A 22,680-nucleotide genomic window follows, 5' to 3' on the forward strand; every position below is an offset into this window, starting at 1 on the left:
TGCACATGACGGATAATGCTGTTATGTTCTATGTCAGTCAACTCACTCTTTAGTTTCTTCTCCAAGTTCACACTGCAGCTTTCTCAGAGAGTCATTTGATGGAATTGTATCTTGTCTAGGCTGTAGTACAGCATCGCCTCTTAGGCTCCGCATGGTGATGAATCTGTCTGGTACATCTGTTGAATGTTATGGACTGATTCTTGGCCTTGTCTACTGCAATTGGTATTTTGGTGATCTTGCGTATGGTCACAATGTCAAGTTTGGTAACTTTTGTATTGCTGATCTCTTGTATCCACCAGGCAGAATACTCGCAGTTTCCACTAAGACTTGCCATAGCTACATTTCAATGCCAACATACCTATGCCATGAACGGATGACTTACTGTGCACAGTTAGTTTGTCACTGATTTCCAGTAATCTTGATACCAGTCAGAATTCTGAAGGATTTTATTTAAGATATTCATGCCTTCTCCTGTGTTGACTGGCTGTGAATGTGTTTGCCACTTTTCATTGGGCGTATAATGCTGATTGTAACAAAAGTTTGCAACCATTTGACTTCATCCACACATTGCACACTCACAACGTGAAGAGCATATCCATTTTCCAGTGAAAGTCCTTTCCATTCTGCATTTTCATCCTGATCTGTCTTGCCACTAATCTTGTGCACGTGCTTCCATTATGTGGCTGTATGGTGCATTCCATGTTGTTGCTGTAGATATGCTTAACCTCCAGAATGAGATTTCTTGCATAGGCAAGTCTAGTTTCCTTTAACATTACATATTTGCAAAGATTTTGGAACACAGGACAACTTTGGGGTCGATACAGCAGACTGCACTCCCCACATGACATGCTTGCTTTGTGTATCCTGGCTGCTGTGCTAATATTGGTAGTTGCAGCTAATGTTTTCAGGTATTTGTTGTCCAGCTGCAAGGTTTAATATTTTCTGTCATCTTTTAGTGGAGTGTTAATATCATGACCCTTTTTCTCCAAAAGACCTTTTGGAAAACTTCAATTGGTGTTGAAGCTACAACCAGTTTCATTATTCGTTTAGGTAGTTCAGTTTCATAGAAATCACAGTCATTGCCCTGATCACTATATCTGCTGACAAACTAATTGTTTCTTGGGGCTGTTATCTGTAAGCCATCAGCTTTGAACGGTGTGCTTTAAAGGTCAACCTTTACACAAAGCTGATTCGTCAAACACTCCACCACTTCTGATCCTCCTCAGACAGGCTTGAAATGTTGAGTAGTTGTGCAATCCCTCGTTTTCAATGACTCCCTTTATTTTCACTGCCTGCTTATCCAGTTCTATAAGGATAGATCTAAAAAGCACAGCTCCATCCTTTGTTTAAAAAGCTAAATTTGGAGAGGACATGTGTGGCCTTCTGGATTATGCTGGGTCAGCTTGCTGATGTTTCCTGTTTTTTATGAATGCTGTTGATGTGGGGATTTGTAGCTTCTCTACTCTGCACGAAGATTCAGCTGTTGTGTGATTTTATTTTTCTGTCATTCATTTTGGCTGCAGCTCATCCCTCTAAGGATGTGACAACAGCGCTGCAACTTGTACTGTCTGACACAACATTGACTTCCCAATCCATTGCTGATCTGGCTAGCCCACAGACTAAGTATTCATTGCTCTGTGAAACACTGACTATAGAGGGACTCTGCCAAAGACTCTGTCTTTGGTGCATACACAGCCTTCATATGCACAAAATCTTGACTAGCTTTCCCTGTGATCTTCAAATCTTTATCATTTAGTTTCAGAGGAACCACTGCTGCTCACCATATTATATTTCTGTGTTTGCCAATCTCTCATAGGACTGGTAAACCAAATGTAGATTTGGTTTATTTGAAGACAAGCAAAATATCTTTTCAGATGTCCAAATTGAGTTCTATGTCAGAAAATAGGCTAAAAACACCCAGAGATTAATCTGCAGCTGAAAGGGCAACCAGAAACGAACCTTTAATCCGTGAATGATCCTTTCAAATTGCACTGAAGATCGTTCCTGCCTGTTTGCAGCACAAGTTGCTAAACAAATTTATCATGCAGCAAGTCAAAGGGTGAGGCTGGCCAGGTCAAATTATTTATATATTTAATTAGTAGTTTTACATATTTCTCACACGCATCCTTAACAGCCACACAGCAGCAAGCTCCACTATGACAGGTGGTGCCCTTTTGATGCTGAGTGAGCACATAATACCCAGACAAAAGGCAGAACGATCCAGTAACAATCTCTTCCACAGAGATACTGCATCAGTTTGTGACTGGGATGGCAACCTTTGCACATTGCACTATACTATTCTCAAATTTAAATACCGCAAGTCCATGTTTATTATGGGTGAAGTGGGTCAAAGCCCTCATAAATGGTGGGTGCAACTTTGGTGAAGGTGATCAATCAGTAATAAAAATAATAATAATAACAACAGTTTTTGATCACCCAAATATGTCTTCTTTCCTTCGGTACCAAATAAAGCTTCGATTGGACTATTTCTGAACAGTTATTTAGCATAATGATTAGTTAAACTTTCACATATTATGTCAATATCACAGGATTTGTAAATTGTGAATTCAAAATGGCCTCTGCCAAAGTGAGGCAATTTCACCTCAACAGAAGTGCATGGACCAGCTCCCTGGTCAACTGCTCTGCCAGATGTTGTTCTGTTCAGAGAATTCATAAGAACATAAGAACATAAGAAATAGGAGCAGGAGTAGGCCATCTAGCCCTTCGAGCCTGCCCCGCCATTCAATAAGATCATGGCTGATCTGTTGTGGCTCAGTTCCACTTTCCCGCCCTCTCCCCATAACCCTTAATCCCCTCTCTTATCAAGAACCCATCAACCCGCTTCTTAAAAATATTTAGCGAGGCAGCCTCCACCACTTCAACGGGCAGAGAATTCCAGAGATTCACCACCCTTTGAGTGAAGAAGTTCCTCCTCAACTCCGTTCTAAACCGCCTCCCCTTTATCTTGAGGCTGTGCCCCCTAGTCCTACTGTCTTTTTTGAGCGGGAAGAGTCTCTCCACCTCTATCCTATCCATCCCATTCATCATCTTATACGTCTCAATGAGATCTCCCCTCATTCTTCTAAACTCTAACGAGTACAAGCCTAGTTTATTCAGCCTCTCCTCATAGCTCAATCCCCTCAACTCCGGTATCAGCCTAGTAAACCTCCTCTGCACTCCCTCCAGGGCCAAAATATCCTTGCGCAGGTGCGGCGCCCAAAACTGCACACAGTACTCCAGCTGCGGCCTCACCAATACCCTATACAGCTGCAGCAAGACCTCCCTACTTTTATATTCAATCCCCCTCGCTATGAAGGCCAGCATCCCATTTGCCTTCCTGACCACCTGCTGCACCTGCAAGCTGGGTTTTTGCGACTCATGCACAAGGACCCCTACTCCAAAAGCTTTCATTGCCATTACAGGGAACTGAAGGTAAAAATAAATCTGGTACAGAGGATCATGAAATCAAGCAGGAAAAATAAAATCAAATATAAATTCCAGAAAAGGTCAAAAAATATATTTAAGTGACATCCTGCCTGAAGATCCAACTCCCGCAATTCTGGAAAGCAGGCCCTGGATTTCTTCAAGGACATACGATCCTCTCACCATCAGTCTGGATGGGAACAAAATCTTTGATCCAAAACTGAGAGGTCGATGAATAAACCAGTACGTCACTAAGGTCCTTAAAAGGTTTTTTTTAAATATTAGATGCAACGGATCGAAGAACACCATGGCTTCTGACCATAGGTTAGTGATGCTGCTTGTACGTCATTGTAATTATAGGCAGAAGTCAAAATAAAGTAATCTTTTAATAGAAAATGCTCTGCATGAATTCTCAAAAAGGAATATCATCATAGATGATTATAATGGAAAAACAATGCAAATTCATAGCATAGTTTTACTGCCAACAAGAATTTTATTAAGTATTACAGTGGTCTTACCATGCACAAGGCTATTGTGTGGTGAAATTAGTGTATCCCATAGGCAAACATTTCTGGAAGAAAGAGAAAATGTCAGTTAGCACACAAACTAACACCCTTGACATGATGCTAACATTTAGGAAGACAGATGCAACAATTTCCCAGAGATTTCAGTCAGTATAAGGGCACATTATTCATTTCCTAAAACTGGTTATTGAAGTCTTCTCTCCTACTAGCTCCAGGCACTGACTGTGAACTCCACACCAGGCACACTAATTGCTGCTAAAGGTTCCTTTTGTCAAAAATTTGAATGTTATTTTCATCTTGTTTTTAAGAATAACAGAATGCATATCTATTCTAATGTACACAAAAAAAATTTAAATGGCAGCATGAGGGATTCAGGAAAACGATCTGGGTCAGAGCTCAACACCAGCCATGCACTACAGGTTTAGTTGATAAGTGGCATGGGGCCACAGTGGCTAGAACTGCTATCTCACAGCGCTAGGGACGCAGGTTTGATTCCCAGCTTGGGTCACTGTCTGTGCGGAGTCTGCACGTTCTCCCTGTACCTGTGTGGGTTTCCTCAGGTTTCCTTCCACAGACCGAAAGATGTGCTGGTTAGGTGCATCAGCCATGCTAAATTCTCCTTCAGTGTACCTGAACAGGAGTTGGAGTGTAGCGACTAGGGGATTTTCACAGTAACTTCATTGCAGTATTAATACAGGACTACTTGCGACACTAATTAATAAATACACAACCTCGAAAAAAGTTACAGGAATGGTTAAATTAGTCAAAAATAATGAAGAAAGTATGTTAGTACTTAAATAGATTGAGTTGATTTTTTAAAACAAATGGATTTTGGAAATGCCCCTTTTTACATCTGGCAGTGTTTTTCCTCAAATGTCAATAGTTCATTGTACCTGCTGTCATTAGATTGTCCTGCTGTGGTTATGAGACTTGAGGAGGTTACGAATGCAAAGTCACCAGCAGCTTTACTGTGACATTGCCAGCTCTGCAAGTGAACAAGTAAAACATTCTTATATTAACACAAATAAATTTTAACCAACATTTCCTTTGTCAAACTTTGCTTTCTGAGGTGACAGTGCATGTTGTTACAAATTACTGTATGAACTGGATGGCACAGTGGTTAGCACTGCTGTTTCACAGCGCCGGGGACCTGGGTTCAATTCCTGGCTTGGGAACTGGCTGTGTGGAGTTTGCATATTGTCTCTGTGTCTACGTGGGTTTCCTCCAGGTGCTCTGGTTTCCTCCTATAGTCCAAAGATGTGCAGGTTAGGTGGATTGGCCATGCTAAATTCTCCCTCAGTGTCACGGGGACAAGCTAGGGTAAATACAATGGGTTATGGGATAGGGCCTGGGTGAGACTGTGGTTGGTGTGGCCTCAATGGGCCGAATGGCTTCCTTCTATCCTGGAGGATTCTAAGAATTCTGTCCTTAAATGCCATAATCACCACACATTTATCAGCAAGTTTGGCTGAAGTTAGACTATTAAACTCATCCATGGAAGGCATTAAGAAATACTGAACATGTTTTTCGCATGTCTGCGATATCTCCAAAGAAATTATTTATCTCAACAGACACAAGAAAAGGCATGTGTTCTTAGCAAATTACAAGACTGTTTATATAACTTACAAGATAAGGTTTAGGATTAGATCCAGTTTGGTTGACTTGCCAAAGACTCAGGAAACCTTCTCCATCTGCCACCCCCAACTGTTAGGAAAATTTAAAAAAAAAATCACTTTGATAAGATAGTCATTAAAAAAAAACTTGATTGAAACCCTTTTCCCTGGTTAGTCTTCTTTAGAAGAAAACATTGAATGGAGCAACCAGTTATGCAGTCAAATGGTGCTGTTGTTAACAAGAAATGCTATTCTTAAAATCTGGTCAAGCTAGCAGGATAAATGCCATATCCTTTCAGAGATGTTACACAATTAGAGTTGTTAGTATTAATTTGCTCTTATTACTTATCAGAGCAGACATGTTGAAAATCACCTTTCTGAGAAGCAAAAGTAGAATATCAAAATTAAAGTGGCTGAATGGTGAATAGAAAGAATGAAATGAGCTAATCCTGGTAATAAGGACATAAGAAATAGGAGCAGGAGTAGGCCGTCTACTGAGTGAGTGGGCGAGGACCTGGCAGATGGAGTATAATGTTAGCAAATGTGAGGTTACCCACTTTGGTAGAAATAATAGTAGGAGGGATTATTATTTAAAAGGTGAAAAGCTGCAGCTTGCTACGGAGATGAGGGACCTGAGGGTCCTTGTGCACGAATCGCAAAAACCCAGTCTGCAGGTGATCAAGAAAGCGAATGGGATGTTGGCCTTTATAGCGAGGGGGATAGAATATAAAAGCAAGGAGGTCTTGCTGCAACTGTACAGGGTACTGGCGAGGCCGTAGCTGGAATACTGTGTGCAGTTTCGGTCGCCGCATTTGCAGAAGGATATATTGGCCTTGGAGGGAGTGCAGAGAAGGTTCACTAGGCTGATTCCAGAGATGGGTGTTAGCCTATGAGGAGAGATTGAATAGACTGGGTCTGTACTTGTTGGAGTTTAGAAGGCTGAGGGGGGAATTTTATAGAGACGTACAAGATAATGAAGGGGATAGATTGGGTAGAGAAAGAGAGATGATAGACAAGGGAATTAAGGATTATGGGGAGAAAGCAGGAAAGTGGAACTGATCCACTTCAGATCAGCCATGATCTTGTTGAATGGCGGGGCAGGCTCAAAGGGCTAGATGGCCTAGTCCTGCTCCTATTTCTTATGTTCTTATCTATCCCCTCGAGCCTGCCCCACCATTCAACAAGATCATGGCTGATCTGAAAGCGGTTCAGTTCCACTTACCCACCTGCTCCCATAACCCTTAATTTCCTTATCGAACAGAAATCTATCTACCTGTGACTTAAACATATTCAACAAGGTAGCTTCCACCGCTTCAATGGGCAGAGAATTTCAGAGATTCTCTACCCTCTGAGAGAAGTTCCTCCTCAACTCTGTTCTAAACTGACCGCCCCCCCCCTCTTATTTTGAGGCTGTGTCCTCTAGTTCTTGTTTCCTTTCTAAGTGCAAAGAATCTCTCTGCCTCTACCCTATCTAGCCCCTTCATTATATGTCTCTATAAGATCACTCCTCAGCCTTCTAAACTCTAACGAGTACAGGCCCAATCTACTCAATCTCTCCTCATAAGCTAACCTCCTCATCTCTGGTATCAACCTGGTGAACCGTCTCTGTATTCCCTCTGTTATCGGGCAACAAATGTTAATGAAATTGGGCACACAAAATGGAAGCAGACTAAAGTTGCACTCAGGGCCTCTCCACTAAAAATCGCAAAGTAACAGACACCGATCAGCAGGCAAAAGCATGCTTTTAGAATGCAAATGAGAGCTAGCACATAAGAGAAGCTGGACAGGATGGCACCTACAGGAACTAAATTCCACCCCAAAGTCAGCACTTCTAAAACAGTCAAACAACCCATGGAGACACCTAAAATTAGCATAGTTAAGGAAACATTCCTGGCCCCTCAAACCTCTTTTGAGATCAATGACACACCTATGGTTCAAACCCCAGAGATTCTAGACTATTAAATAACCAATTAGACAAAAATGATTAACACACACTTAAAACAATTGCTCCAACACTCAAAAACATTGAGACAGGATGGCTGAAGTCAAATACTGTAAATAAAGAATTAGCATTTGAATCGTGTACTACACCGAAGTTCAGGTATAACTGTAGCCTGTTGCGGGGAAGTCTTTAGTGTACTTTCGGGACAGTCCGATTGTATGTCCTGACTGCACCTCCGTCGATGTAAAAGAAAATAAAGCTGTGCTGTTATTGAACTTCACCCTGAGTCCGTAGTGGTCGTTTCGCCCACTCGTTCTAACACCTCCAAGGCCAATATATCCTTTCACAAATAAGGGGACCAAAATTGCTCACAGTCCTCTAGTTGCGGCCTTACCTTGTACAATTGCAGAAACACCTCCCTGCTTTTATATTCCATCCCCCTCGCGATAAAGGCCAACATTCCATTCACCTTCTTGATCACCTGCTGCACCTGCAGACTGAGTTTTTGCGATTTGTGCACGAGGGTCCCCAGGTCCCTCTGCACAGTAGCATGTTGTAATTTTTCACCGTTTAAATAATAGTCCATTTTACTATTATTCCTTCCAAAGTGGATAACCTCACACTTGCCAACGTTATACTCTATCTGCCAGATCCTCGCCCACTCACTCAGCCTATCCAGATCTCTCTGCAGACTTTCTGCATCCTCAACGCAATTCGCTTTCCCACTCATCTTTGTGTCATCAGCAAACTTTGTTACCCTATACTCGATCCCCTCCTCCAGGTCGTCTATGCATGTGGTAAACAGGATGTGGACGTGCCGGCGTTGGACTGGGGTAAACACAGTAAAAAGTCTGACAACACCAGGTTTTAGTCCAACAGATTTAATTGATAGTAAACGCACAAGCTTTCGGGTTAGTCCCTTCGTCAGGTGAATGGAGAGTTCTGGCCTCAGACAGAGCATATAAAGCACAGACAGTTTACAGATTACTGATTAGAATGCGAATCTTTACACTTAACCTGCTGTTCAAGTCTTGAAGTGGCTGACAATGTGAGTGGAAGGAGCACTGATCACAGGTTAAAGAGATGTGTATTGTCTCCAGACAGCACAGTGAGTGAGGTTTTGCAAACCCAGGCAAGTCACGGGGATTACAGATAGTGCGACATGAACCCAAGATCCTTGTTGAGACTGTCCTCATGTGTGTGGAACTTGGCTATCGGTCTCTGCTCAGCGACTCTGCGCTGTTGTGTGTCGTGAAGGCCACCTTGGAGAATGCTTACCCGAAGGTCAGAGGCTGAATGCCCGTGACCACTGAAGTGTTCGCCAACAGGAAGGGAACAGTCTTGCCTGGTGATTGTCCAGCGATGTTCATTCATCCGTTGTCGTAGCGTCTGCGTGGTCTCCCCAATGTACCATGCTTCAGGGCATCCTTTCTTGCAACGTATCAGGTAGACAATGTTGGCTGAGTTGCAAGAGTATTTACCACGTACCTGGTGGATGGTATTCAGCCTCTGACCTTCGGGTAAGCATTCTCCAAGGCGGCCTTCATGACACACGACAGCGCAGAGTCGCTGAGCAGAGACTGACAGCCAAGTTCCACACACGAGGACGGTCTCAACAAGGATCTTGGGTTCATGTCACACTATCTGTAACCCCCAACACTTGCCTGGGTTTGCAAAACCTCACTCACTGCGCTGTCTGGAGACAATACACATCTCTTTAACCTGTGATCAGTGCTCCTTCCACTCACATTGTCAGCCACTTCAAGACTTGAACAGCAGGTTAGGTGTAAAGATTCGCATTCTAATCAGTAATCTGTAAACTGTCTGTGCTTTATATGCTCTGTCTGAGGCCAGAACTCTCCATTCACCTGACGAAGGGACTAACCCGAAAGCTTGAGCGTTTACTATCAAATAAATCGGTTGGACTAAAACCTGGTGTTGTCAGACTTTTTACTATGGTAAACAGTTCAGGCCCCAGCACCGATCCCTGCGGTACGCCACTAGTCACCAACTGCCAACCAGAAAAGCACCCATTTATTCCAACTCTGCTTCCTGTTAGATAATCAATCCTCAATTCACGCTAACACTTTACCCCCAATTCCATGTACCTTAATCTTCTGCAGCAACCTTTTGTGAGGCACCTTATCGAACGCCTTCTGGAAATCTAAAAACACTACATCCATCGGTTCCCCTCTATCAACCGCACTCGTTACACCTTCATAAAAATCCAGTAAATTCGCCAAACGCGACTTTCCCTTCATGAATCCATGCTGCATCTGCTTGATCGATCCGTTCTTTTCCAGGTGTCCTGCTATTTCTTCTTTAATGATGGATTCCAGCATTTTCCCAACTATGAACATTAAGCTAACGGGCCTGTAGTTACCCACCTTTTGTCTACTTCCTTTTTTTTTTTAAACAGCAGCGTAACAGTTGCTGTTTTCCAATCAGCCGGCATTGCCCCAGAGTCCAGTGAATTTTGATAAATTGCTACTAACGCATCTACATCAGTATGCCGTTTTCACAATCTACATTTCTCTTACAAGCAAAATAAATAACAACAATCACACCTATAGTTAAACAAATGCGAAACTCTGGTGAAACAATTGAAGTATTCAAAGTCAATGAAAATTAGGATACCGTACCCTGATACTTGATAAGCTCTGAATATTTTCCTCCTGAGTTAACAACTGTGTTCATGAAGCCTAGTGAAACTCAGTCAGATTTCTTAGTTTTAAAATTAATCCAGCGTTCAAACATCTTACTTAGTAAATCTTGAGGACTGTTTGAAAACAGCTACTGATGAAAAATACGAGGGGTTGTAAGGAACTTTTTTTCGCCTTTTCATTCCTCACATCCTACGGGATTTGTTTAAGTTTTCCTTTTTATCCTTACATATAGTTTAAAAGGAAAAAGAAATCATTCTCAAATTCATAACATTTTGATCAATGCCATTATCCTGTATAGTTGATCAGTTTTAAAAGATGATTGATAGGTTGGCTTGCTCGACATGGCTAACTACTCAATAGCATAAGAAGTCTAGATACCAAACCTTAAAGAACAGACCCTGATTGATATGATAAAGATGACAAAGCACATTAAAAAGTAACCTATCCTGTGCACTTCACTCCAAGCTCAGCCCATAAAATCTGTGCCATCACAACTTGGTAATTGAATCATCCTTCCTGTTCTACTCCCAAAAATCTTCCGATCCAGGTATCATGTTCATAGCATGACGGCAGACAACAAACCACAGACCGAGATGACTTGGATTGAATTTTCACCTTCTAAATAACACAATCATTGATAAGAAAAGGACCAATGGATTATCGACATTCTATTCTCTTCAGTGCGTTACTGTCTTAGTGTTAAAATAAGGTACTACAACAGGCAAGACACAAAGTCAGCATTTTGTTTGGTGCTAAGAGCTGAAGCTAGAACTCAAATTAAAGAAACACTGCTTTAAAAGAGGCAAAAAAAATTGAATTAAGCTGCTTTCCAACTTAAAAGATTGATTTTATATCTACCAACATAGGAGTGATTTAAAACAGAGATGAACTTGAGACAGAATTGGAGGACTGCAGAGGTCTTGAAGGTTTATAGTTTTGAAGGAAGCTGCAGAATTGGAGTGGTAAAGTAATGGAGGGATTTGAAAACAAAGATCAGAATCGTAAAATGGGTAAGATACCAGAGGTCAGCAATGATAGGTTTTAAGAGGACTGGTGCAAGTAAGGATACAGGTAGTAGAATTTGGGAAGTATATGTATGGTGGAAGATGGGAGGTCAGTCAGGACAACGTTGATGAGATTACAAGCATTTATGTGGGTTTCAGCAGATGAACTAAGGCATGGATGAGGTGAGCAATATATCAGGATGTGGAAGTAGGTGGTTTTGGCGAGAGTGGATACACAGTCGGAAGCTCATTTGTGTCAAATATAGTAGCATCGTTATATATGGCCTGGCCATAGATGACTGCCAGAGAGTGAGAGAGTTGCTAACTAGGGAACAGACAATGGCTTCAGTCTTCCCTAAGATTCAGTTGGGAGGGATGTTCAATTTATTCAGTACTGTATGTTGGACAATTGTGAGAGTGGATAGATTGAAAGAGGTGGTAGTGAGTTAACGAGGATGTCGTCGGCATGGATGTGAAACCTGACATGTTTACGGTTGTTGCCCTCAGGGGCAGCATGTAGATGAGAAGTTGAATGGGGGCCAAGGTAGATCTTTGGAGAAATTCAAAGGTAAAAATACAGATGGGAAGACACTGTAGGTAGAACTGATCAGTTAAAATTGAATCAGGCAAAGGCAGTTCCAACCACTGGCATGTTAGAGAAGAGACTTTGGGAGGAGACTGCTGTGGTCAACCAAGTCAATGACTGGATGCAGGTCCAGAAAGATGAAATGGGATAGTTTACAATGATCACAGTTACATAGGGTGTCATTTGTGACTTTGCATTTTGCTGAAGGGGAAGAAACCTCTTCTGGAGCTATTCAGACATGGAGATCTGGAAGAGATGGGCACAAATCTGGAAGGTGTCAACATGTTCAAGGATTTGTAAAAATGAGAGAGAGATTGGAGATGAGATAGTAGTTTGCAAAGACAGAGAGCTCAAGGGTATGTTTTTGAGGGACAGGATTAAAGTTTCCTTGAAGTTATTTTAGTCTTTAGGATCAAGGATAATTGTGAGTGCCCTTTATATTGTAAATTAACATATTGCACTATTATTTTCCTCCAGCCACTGAATTGCATTATGTGTGTGTGCTCCTCTCCTTGGTTTTCCTACATTTACAGCATGCAATTTTCCCTCTAAGCTGCATGGGTGTGTGGCCATGCAGCAATCAGGTCATACAGCTACAAGGGAGAGGACAAACAAGCTGTGCACAAGTGGTGTTGACTTTAAGATCTGCATCCTTGTGCATTTTTAAATGGACTGTACAGTGCAATAAACCAGGGAAATATTGACTGAACCAGAGTTCTCAAATCAAGGAAATTTACTCTCTAAAATTTCAAAGTTTTTTAAAAGTTAAAACATTATGCAAAGCAAGACGCTTGCATCTAAGGCAGAAGGTTGTGTTTAAGTTCCACCCCAGAAATTAATCGTACAATCCATAAGTATCCAGAGGGTGCTGCACTTTTCGGATGAGATGTTAAACTATGGCTAGGTTTGCCATTTCAGATAGACACAAAAGTTCCCATAACACAATCTGAAAAAGTGTGGGGCTTTTCTGTAGAATCTTGCTATAAGCGAATTTACTGCTGTCTTTCTGAGTGATCAAGCACTTTTGAAATCCTTAAATTTTGAAAGGGTTATGGAATATGGCACAGGATACTGCGAGTTGAAATATTGCACGGGTTCTTTGGAGATGAAAAAGGCACGGAAAGAGGCCATTCGGCCCATCAAGCCCATGTTGCCTCTCTATACAACAATCTGATCAGTCCCACTCTCCTGCTCCATCTCCAAGCATATTTTCCTCAGGTAACCATCCAATTACCTTTTGAAACTATTGATTATATTTCCTTCCACCACTCTTGTAATCAGTGAGTTCCATGTCATGATCACTCGCTGTGCAAAAATGTCCTTGCTTGAAACCTTAAAACCTTATGGGCAGCGTGGCATGGTGGCACAGTGGTTAGCACTACTACCTCTCAGTGCCGGGGATCCTGGTTCAAATCCGGCCTCTGGTCACCGTTTGTGTGCAGTTTGCATGTTCTCCCCGTGTCTGTGTGGGTTTCCTCTGCTACTCCAAAGATGTGTGGGTTTGATTGATTGGTTATACTAAATTAATTTTACTGTCAAGGGGATTAGCAGGGTAAATATGAAGGGTTATGGGAGTAGGGCCTGGGTAGGATTGTGGTTGGTGCAGATTTGATGGGCTGAATGGCCCCCTTCTGCTCTGTAGGGATTCTATGATGTGTCTTTCTAGTCCTTGTGGTAATGAGGACAGCACTCCCTCCCTGGTCCATTCTTTCACTACCACTTGCAATAGTGCTATATAAATCTAAATTTGTGTTTTCTTTATAGAATTATTTCCTGCTGCTAAAAAGGGATTAATTCTATGCTGATTAATATCTAGGCTGGATTTGCACTTAAGTTTATAGAGATGCATATACATTGAGATGATCAAATATTATAGGAGACATTTAGGACCTTGGCACCTTTGCGCTGCACGGAGCTAAAATTGAATAATGTACAACGAAATACTAATTCTGCATTTTCATTTCAGCACCTTTGAAAAACCACAGAAAAGAGTTGCCGAACCTACCTCAAAAATTGAATAAATTGGGTAGAATGGTAAAGTATATTTAACCAGGTCTGTGGAATGAAAGGCTTGGAAACTATTTATTCCTCATGTTTATCTTAAGTTAAATCTCAGAGACACTGCATTAAATACTAACCTTATTGCCTTGTGAATTGAAATGCAGTCGTGTAACCCTTGCATTGCCAGCTTGCCGGAAACATATAACCTGCTGTGGCCGATTCCATTCAAACATTCGAACGCTTCCATCTTGTGCACCTGTAAGATCTGATTGGCACAAATGTAACAAGTAAAATCTTAGAATGTGGACCAATCAACATGTGTTTAACAAAAATTCAAAAATGTTTTGTTTTCTTGACAGAAGAAAAAACTTCTCGTAATATTTTTCATCAAAGCTTAAATGGTGACTGGGTTGTTGCTTTAATTTCAATCAGTTAGTTCTCATCATTAAAGTCTGTCCGCATTTTACACTGTCCCATTCTAAGTTGTTCCACTTTAACATCAATTAATAAGGCCTACATTCATATTTGGTATTGGTAGTCACAGGAAAAAGAGAGAGAATCTGGTCAACTGGTACAGCAACAATAATCAATGTCAACTAAACGAAAGAGATAGTCATTGACTTCAGGAAGCGTAGTGGAGTGCATGCACCTGTCTACATCAATGGAACAAAGTAGAAATGGTCGAGAGCATCAAGCTTTTAGGTGTCCAAATCACCAGCAACCTTGGTCCCTCCATGAAGATGCTATCATTAAGAAAGCCCACCATGTCTCTACTTTTCAGGAGACTACGGAAATTTGGGATGCTTGCTACAATTCTCACCAACTTTTACAGACATACCATGCATTCTTTCTGGTTGTCTCACAGCTTGGTAAGGCTCCTGCTCTGTCCAAGGCCGCAAGAGCTGTCAACAAAGCCCAGTCCATCACTCAAACCAGCCTCCTATCAATTGACACTGTCTGCATTTCCTGCTGCCTCGGAAAGGCAGCCAGCATAATCAAGGACCCCATGCACCCCGGACATACTGTCTTTCACTTTCTTCCATTGGAAAAAAGATACAAAAGTCTGAGGACACATACCAAACGACTCAAGAGCAGCTTCTTCCCTCCTATCAGACTTTTGAGTGGACCTATTTCGCATCAAGTTGATCTTTCTCTACACCATAGCTATGACTGTAACACTTTATTCTGCACTGTCTTTCCTTCCCTATGCTTTGTCTATATAGCGCAAGAAACAATACTTTTCACTGTATACTAATACGTGACAATAAGTCAAAGCAAAATTAAATCAAGTGATCAATTCAGTGCCACTGTCCCTGTCCCATGCCCTAACTCTCCTGAGCACTGTTGACCTCTCTTTCTGATCCTCCCTTTCACCGCCTCTCCAGCTTGTGGTTTATTTCTGCAACATTGCAACTCAAAGCTGCTCTTTCTGTCTCTCGCTGCTCATTTCACAAGCAGTTCAGCAAGAGGGATGGTCCAGCAAGCATGGGCGAGGTGGGAAGGCAGTGGATCATGGAACAGGAAAGATAGTAAGCGAGATGGATGGGGATTAGGAAAGGCAGTGAACCTGAGCTAAGTCTAAAGAACCAACATATTTCTTTTATATTTCAAATTTTATTTCATTTTAGAAGTTATTTCATTTACGAATATAGGAATTTAGCAATGTGAAGTATTTCAGCTCACTGGGTATAATGTCCGAATGTTTTTTCCTGATGAGAAAGGTCCTGTGGAACCTAAAAACAGATTTTATATTGGTTTTAATGCAAAAATCTGATTTGCTTAAGATTTTGTCATTTAGAGTTGCATTTTTTCAGAATGCAACTATAACTTTAAACTAGGAATTACTGTAATTAATCAAATTAATGTGCTAAATGCAATGTGTTCTGTAATATGCATGTGCTACGATTTTACCAGTCACTCCACCTACTTTTGGGCAGAGCAAACCGGTAAAGTTGCACAAGGGCTGAGGAATCAGGATCGTACCCGATTTCTCATCTCTTGCGATCTTACTGGCACCGGATTTCTGGCACGCTTAGCCGGAGGCTGAATAATTTATTTAAATAGTGATTTGCATGGCTTTAGTGAGCCCCGGGACTCAATTGTCCGGGCTCACTTGTCTTTGTGGTCTCGCCGGAAGAGGTTCTCTTCAGTGACGTAAACAGCTGCTCCCCACGAATAGGGGACAGTAGTGTTGGCCTCGCTGCTAGAACCAGAGGCCATTGAGGGCTCCTAAGGAGTTTGAGGTCAGGGATGTCCCTTGAGCAATGCCAGCCTGGCACCTTGATACTGCCAACCTGGCACATTGGCAATGCCCACTGGGCAGTGCCAGGGGCAGGGCAGGTAGCCCAATTGAGAACAGCCTGTCACCCTGCCTGTGATCAGTGCGTGAAAGGGGGTGGGGGATATTTTCTGAGGGTTGGGGAGACTGGGTTGAGGCTGTTGCACATGTATGGCCACAGAGGTCTACACATGCACAATAGCTCCCTCTGCTGCTTGATCAATCTGGCTGGCTAGTTAAACCCCACCCACTGCCTCTAGTAGCTAGAAATGGTGTAGTCAATTCATGCATAAAATTGGGAGTAAAGATTCGTCCAAAAAACAGATCTGCAACTCTCTCATTTTCATGCTTGCTCGTAAAAGCACCCCTACAGTGTCTCCAAAACTTGATCCTGCCATTAACTTTAGAATTAGAAATTAATCATTTAAATGTTGTCAATGTGCAACTCAATTGTGTTTTTTTTTACACAATGTTATGTTGAAATTAGCTAATGAGTATGTGCAAAAGTGATCATAGATGGTTTTGGAACTATGCAGTATTGTATTTTATATCTATTTGGTAATGTCTTTAATGTTTGTGCATTTTCCTTCTTCAAAGTAAGCAAGGCCTTTTATGCATATACAGTTTCTGTTGACTTTTACTGAAAGATGTCCAAAGGGCTCAATGGGTACGTAGTTCATACACTTTAGGTGAACACCCTACTGAGTGTTACAGCATGAGAATACTTTATGTTATAAATAGACAATTTTATTTTTACCAGTAGTTCTCCCAGTTTCTTGACCAGTATTTGGACTTCATTTAATAACCACAGAACTATGTGATTAAGAGCAAATTAATTTAATTCACTGCTCATTGGAACTTTGTGAGCAATTTGCTTCAACATTTGTCCAAAACAACATTTAAGAACCAGTTTGTCACTTATAAGGTTCTTCTATTCTGTTATGAGAATCTATATAAATCTAATGACAATCGCCCATCACATTGTTTATATTTTTTTCTTTTTATCCTTCTCTCTGGAAGGCAGTGACTCAATAGGAGCTTGGTTCTTTTTTGGTGCTAGCAATACGCTGATAGTTTGCCCAAGGATGGAGTGTTCCAGTTAGATCAAAGATACGTCAATGTGTTATATAACTCCAGAATCCTGTATAAGCCATAAAATACTAGTATTCTCTGCTTTTAATCAGTGATTAGCTCTAGATTTTGGCAATGATAGTACACAGAATTATGCCACCCTAGTTTTTAAATGGAAGATGTCTTAATTTCCAGATCTCTAACCTGGAGGTAAAGTGGAGTGCTTTCAGATTCAACCTTCAAAAGGTGTCCAACTAACATCCTGCCTCCAGGATTGCCATTGAATTAGTGGGTTAAGGAGACAGGGCAGTAAATTAGCAGTGATTTAAAAGGTGGCTGGCAGCTTTCACTGACTGCAGTAAGATTGCTGCTGAAGAGACTGATGCACAAGATGGCAGAGCATAATGGATGCAAAATTAAGCTGAAGGAGCAGCAGGCATTTTGTCACTGAGTACCAAACATGACAGTGGTTTCAATAAGACGGTACTGCAATGGCTAGCCTCTACCTATTGATAGCTTCAGGCTTCCTATCTTTCTCATTTAAACTACAGTTTTTAATACATTTTAATACAGCTCTGAGCTCTCACTGTGCGCTTGCCACCTGAGTTGACAAATTGTGCGCTGCTGGTTAATTCCATTGCCCTTGAAAAGTGGCTCTTAATTGCTTCCCAAACAGCCTCAATTGCCTTCCCGCAGCTGACTTGCAGATTACCAACATTGTACTCAGCCTGCCTTGGGCAAAGCGGCCAGAAGCAGGAACACATCAGCAAACTTGCTTGACACTTTTTTCCCAGATTTTCTCAGTATCCCTATCTCCAGATCTACCTTCAAGGGCTTGGGGGAAAAAAACAAAATGAAGATAGTTAAAAACTCAGAAGAGGCAAAAAAAGAGAAACAAAATCAGCTAATTCTTAATAAGAACAGAAAATGTTGGAAATACTTAGCAGGTCTGGGTGCATCTGGGAGCTTGCTCAAGGAACAAATACTGTGTGTCCTTGATAAGTATGTCCCTGTCAGGCAGGGAGGAAATAGCCAAGTGAGGGAACCATGATTCACAAAAGAGGTTGAACATCTTGTCAAGAGCGAAAAGGAAGCGTATGCAAGGATGAGAAAACAAGGTTCAGTTGGGTCACTTGAGGGTTACAAGGTAGCAAGGAATGAGCTAAAAAAGAGCTTAGGAGAGCTAGGAGGGGGCATGAGAAGTCCTTGGTGGGTTGGATAAAGGAAAACCCCCCAAGGCTTTTTACTCTTGTGAGAAATAAAAGAATGACCAGGGTGAGGTTAGGGCCGGTCAAGGACAATAGTGGGAACTTGTGCATGGAGTCAGAAGAGATAGGTGAGGCATTGAATGCATACTTTTCTTCAATGTTTACCAAGGACAGGGGCCATGTTTTTGAGGATGGAAGTGTGATACAGGTTGATAGGCTGGAGGAGGTAAATGTTCTGAGGGAAGATGTACTAGCAATTCTGAAAAACCCGAGTGTCAATAAGTCCCCTGGGCCAGATGGATATATCCTAGGATTCTTTGGGACGCAAGGGATGAGATTGCAGAGCCTTTGGCTTTGATCTTTGGGTCCTCACTGTCCACAGGGAAACTGCCAGAGGACTGGAGAGTGGTGAATGTTGTTCCTCTGTTCAAGAAAGAAAATAGGAATGACCCCGTTAATTATAAGCAGATTAGTATTACTTCAGTGGTAAGTAAGTTAGTTAATGGAAAAGGTCCTGAGGGACAGGATTTATGACCATTTTGAAAGATGTAACTTAATCCATGATTCCGGGATAGTCAGCACAGATTCATGAAGGATAAATCTTGCCTCAAATTTGACTGAATTCTTTGAGGAGATAACTAAGTGTGTGGACGAAGGTAGAGCAGTTGATGTTGTATACATGGATTTTAATAAGGTGTTTGATAAGGTTCTCCATGGTAGGCTCATGAAGAAAGTAAAGAGGTGTGGGATAGAGGAAAATGTTGCTGATTGGATAAGTAACTGGCTCTCTCATAGAAGACAGAGGGTGGTGGTGGTGGGTGGAAAATTTTCAAACTGGAGACCAGTTACCAGCAGTGTACCACAGGGATCAGTGCTGGGTCCTCTGCTTTTTGTGATTTTTATCAATTACTTGGAAGAGGGGCTGAAGTGTGGGTCAGTAAATTTGCTGATAACACCAAGATTGGTGAAGTAGTGGATGAGGTGGAGGGCTGTTGTAGGCTGCAAACATATATTGATAGGATGCAGAGCTGGGTGGAAAAGTGGCAGATGGAGTTTAACACTGATAAATGTGAAGTGATTCATTTTGGTAGGACAAATTTGAATGTGAATTACAGGGTCAACAGCAGGGTTCTGAGGAATGTGGAGGAACAGAGAGATCTTGGGCTCATATCCACTGATCTCTGAAGGTCGCCACTCAAACGGATAGAAGGCCTACAGTGTGTTAGCATTTATTAATGGGGGTTTGAGTTTGAGCCGTGGGGATATGCTGCAACTGTACAAGACCTTGGTGAGACCATATTTGGAATTCTGGTAGAATTCTTTGAGGTGGTGACAAAAACGGTCGATGAAGGACGAGCCGTTGATGTTGTCTATGTGGATTTCAGTAAGGCGTTTGACAAAGTCCCTCATGGTAGGTTGGTAGAGAAGATTAAAGCTCATGGGATACGTGGCCAGGTATCTAGATGGGTAGAGAACTGGCTTGCAAAGAGGAGTCAGAGAGTAGTAGTGGAGGGGTCCTTTTCTAGCTGGAGGTCTGTCACTAGTGGTGTGCCGCAGGGCTCAGTACTGGAGCCTCTTCTCTTTGTAGTGTATATAAATGATTTGGAAGAGGGAGTAGGTGGTGTGACCAGCAAATTTGCTGATGACACCAAGATGGCTGGATTGGCAGGCAGTGAGGAGCAGTGTCTGGCAATACAACGGGATATTGATAGGCTGGTTGATTGGGCAGACACATGGCAAATGGAGTTTAATCCGGATAAACGTGAGGTGATGCATTTTGGCTGGAATAATATAGGGGGAGTTACATGATAAAGGGTAAGCCCATAAGGAATCACAGCGAGACCTGGGGGGTGCAAGTACACAAGTCTTTGAAGGTGGCAGTGCAAGTGGAGAGTGTGGTGAAGAAAGCCTATGGTATGTTAGCCTTTATAGAAAGGGGTATAGAATATAAGAGCTGGAGTCTAATGTTGCAGTTGTACAGAACGTTGGTTAGGCCGCATTTAGAGTACTGCTTCCAGTTCTGGTCGCCTTACTACCGGAAGGACGTGGAGACTCTCTCGAGAGTGCAGAGGAGGTTTACTAGGATGTTGCCTGGTATGGAAGGACTGGGGTATGAGGAAAGATTGAAGAAATTGGGGCTCTTTTCCCTTGAAAGACGACGACTGAGGGGGGATCTAATAGAGGTATATAAGATTATGAAGGGCATAGATAGAGTAAACAGAGGTAAGCTATTTCCTATGATAGAGACACATAGGACAAGGGGCCATGGATTTAAGATGAGGGGGGAGAGGTATAACACAAATATTAGTGGGAGGTTTTTCACACAGAGGGTAGTGGGGGTATGGAATGCTCTGCCAAGTAAGGTGGCGGAGGCAAACATGCTAGAGTCATTTAAGAGTAACTTAGACAGGCACATGAGTGGGTCGGAGATGGGTGGATATAGGAGATTGTTTTAAATAAGGGACATTAGCATTGGGGCGTCCCTGGTAAGGTAAACGGATATGGCACAATAATAACGTTTTTTTTGTTTTCATTCACAGGTTTTAAGTCGGTCTGCCTTGTGTCCAACGAGGGGCATACACGCGATGGGTCGTACTTGGGCTGCGCTTGGTTGTTCGAGATTGGCCTAGTGCTTCATGTCGTTACTGTGTGCCTAAACTGGACCAGATACTGGGCAAGACGACAGCTCAGTGACTATCACTGTTTGCTGTGCAGACACATGGATTTGGGCCGGTATCTGTGGGAGTTTGCGCATTCTCCCCGTGCTTGCATGGGTTTTCTCCGGGTGCTCCGGTTTCCTCCCACACCCCAAAGATGTGCTATTAGGCTGATTGGCAGTAATAAATTGTTCCTAAATTAGTTTCCCTCAATGTGGATGGCCATAAAACATTAGACAAGGGTCATGGGTGGAGGGGGGGACTGGTGGTGTTGGGATGGCGGCACGGGCTCGTTGGGCTGAAGGGCCTGTTTCCCGGGCTGTTTTTGTTCTTTGTATGTGCAGTTCTGGTCACCTCACTATGAGATATGGAAACATTGGAGAGTGTGCAGAGGAGGTTTACAGGATACCGCCTGGTTTGGAGGGTAGGTCTTATGAGGAAAGGTTGAGGGAGCTAGGGCTTTTCTCTTTAGAGCGAAGGATGAGAGGTGACTTAGAGGTTTATAAGATGATGAGGGGGCTAGATAGAATGGACGTTCAGAAACTATTTCCTCGGGTGGATGTAGCTGTTACTGGGGGCATAACAATAAGGTTCATGGTGGGAAATATAGGAAGGATGTCCGAGGTAGGTTCTTTACTCAGAGTGGTTGGGGTGTGGAATGGACTGCCTGCTGTGATAGTGGAGTCGGACACTTTAGGAACTTTCAAGCGGTTATTGGATAGGCACATGGAACACACAAGAATGATAAGGAGTGGGATAGCTTGATCTTGGTTTTGGACAAATCTCGCCACAACATTGAGGCCCGAAGGGCCTATACTGTTCTACGTTAATGGTGAAAGAAACAGAGTCAACATTTCGAAAGAAGTGGAAAATGTTAGAGAGGTAACATATTTAATGCAAGTAGACAGGCAGAGAATGAGGGGTAGGGCAGAAGTGAAGGAAAGGTTTGGGATAAGGTGGAAGGGAGAAATGACAAATGGGGTGATGGTAAAAAAATCAGCTTAATCCAATTTCAGTACTCACAATACCGGTGAGCTGGATGGGAAGTCATCCGCTTCACATTATTCAAGTTCCTCTTTATGAGCTACCGTGAAGAAAATGACAATATCCATTTATAAAAATAGTATCGCAGATTTAATTTTTTAAACGTCAAAGTATTGTAGAGAAAATGAATGCAATTGTTTCTTTATTAACTTGGCATCAACATTTCTTCTAAATTTACCTGATGCTAATTTTTTAAAACCAGGGTATTCCAGCTCTGTGGGAATTGCCATATGCTTTACGTTCTACTGATCAAAGCAGCTTAAATTTGAAATGACAAAATTAATTTTGACAATATAATTATTGCATTTATTTTGTCAACAAAGAGAAACTGTTCTAGTACATTATCACATATTAAAAAGTACAACCACCAAAATAATCAGCTGTTGAGGTATTGAAAGAAATGAATGGTAACTTAATTATAGTCATCTTTAAACTGTTGCTAATTTTTCTATCAGTTTCCTTCCCTCTTTTGAAGGCATTGACTGCTCGCTGGAATAAAGCTTCATATTGCATTCTGTCTTGCAGTATCTTACCCTGGCCCTGAGGCCAATGTTAGCCTACTTTGGGTGTGCTGGCTGAAATCAGCTTATGAAACATGAACAGGGACCCAGGTTCAATTCTGAGATTTTCCTTGCGTGGAATGCTCAGTTATTCGTTGGATAA

At 42.1% G+C, this 22,680-nt stretch overlaps 1 protein-coding gene across 4 annotated transcripts in view; it reads right to left on the reverse strand.

Annotated features, from left to right (window-relative positions):
- dmxl2 (Dmx-like 2) overlaps positions 1-22,680 on the reverse strand; it is a 163,605-nt gene that overhangs the window by 5,971 nt on the left and 134,954 nt on the right. For all 4 annotated transcript variants that reach the window (XM_080213997.1, XM_080213999.1, XM_080213996.1 and 1 more), the window contains 5 exons: positions 21,997-22,057; positions 13,897-14,024; positions 5,574-5,651; positions 4,841-4,932; positions 3,942-3,994 (listed from right to left, as the gene is read on the reverse strand). In XM_080213997.1, the coding sequence (XP_080070123.1) occupies positions 3,942-3,994; positions 4,841-4,932; positions 5,574-5,651; positions 13,897-14,024; positions 21,997-22,057 (412 nt within the window). The remainder of the gene's footprint in view (positions 1-3,941; positions 3,995-4,840; positions 4,933-5,573; positions 5,652-13,896; positions 14,025-21,996; positions 22,058-22,680) is intronic.

The sequence above is a fragment of the Carcharhinus amblyrhynchos genome, chromosome 28, assembly GCF_965287045.1.
Source record: "Carcharhinus amblyrhynchos chromosome 28, sCarAmb.v2.hapA, whole genome shotgun sequence".
Taxonomy (NCBI): Eukaryota; Metazoa; Chordata; class Chondrichthyes; order Carcharhiniformes; family Carcharhinidae; genus Carcharhinus; species Carcharhinus amblyrhynchos.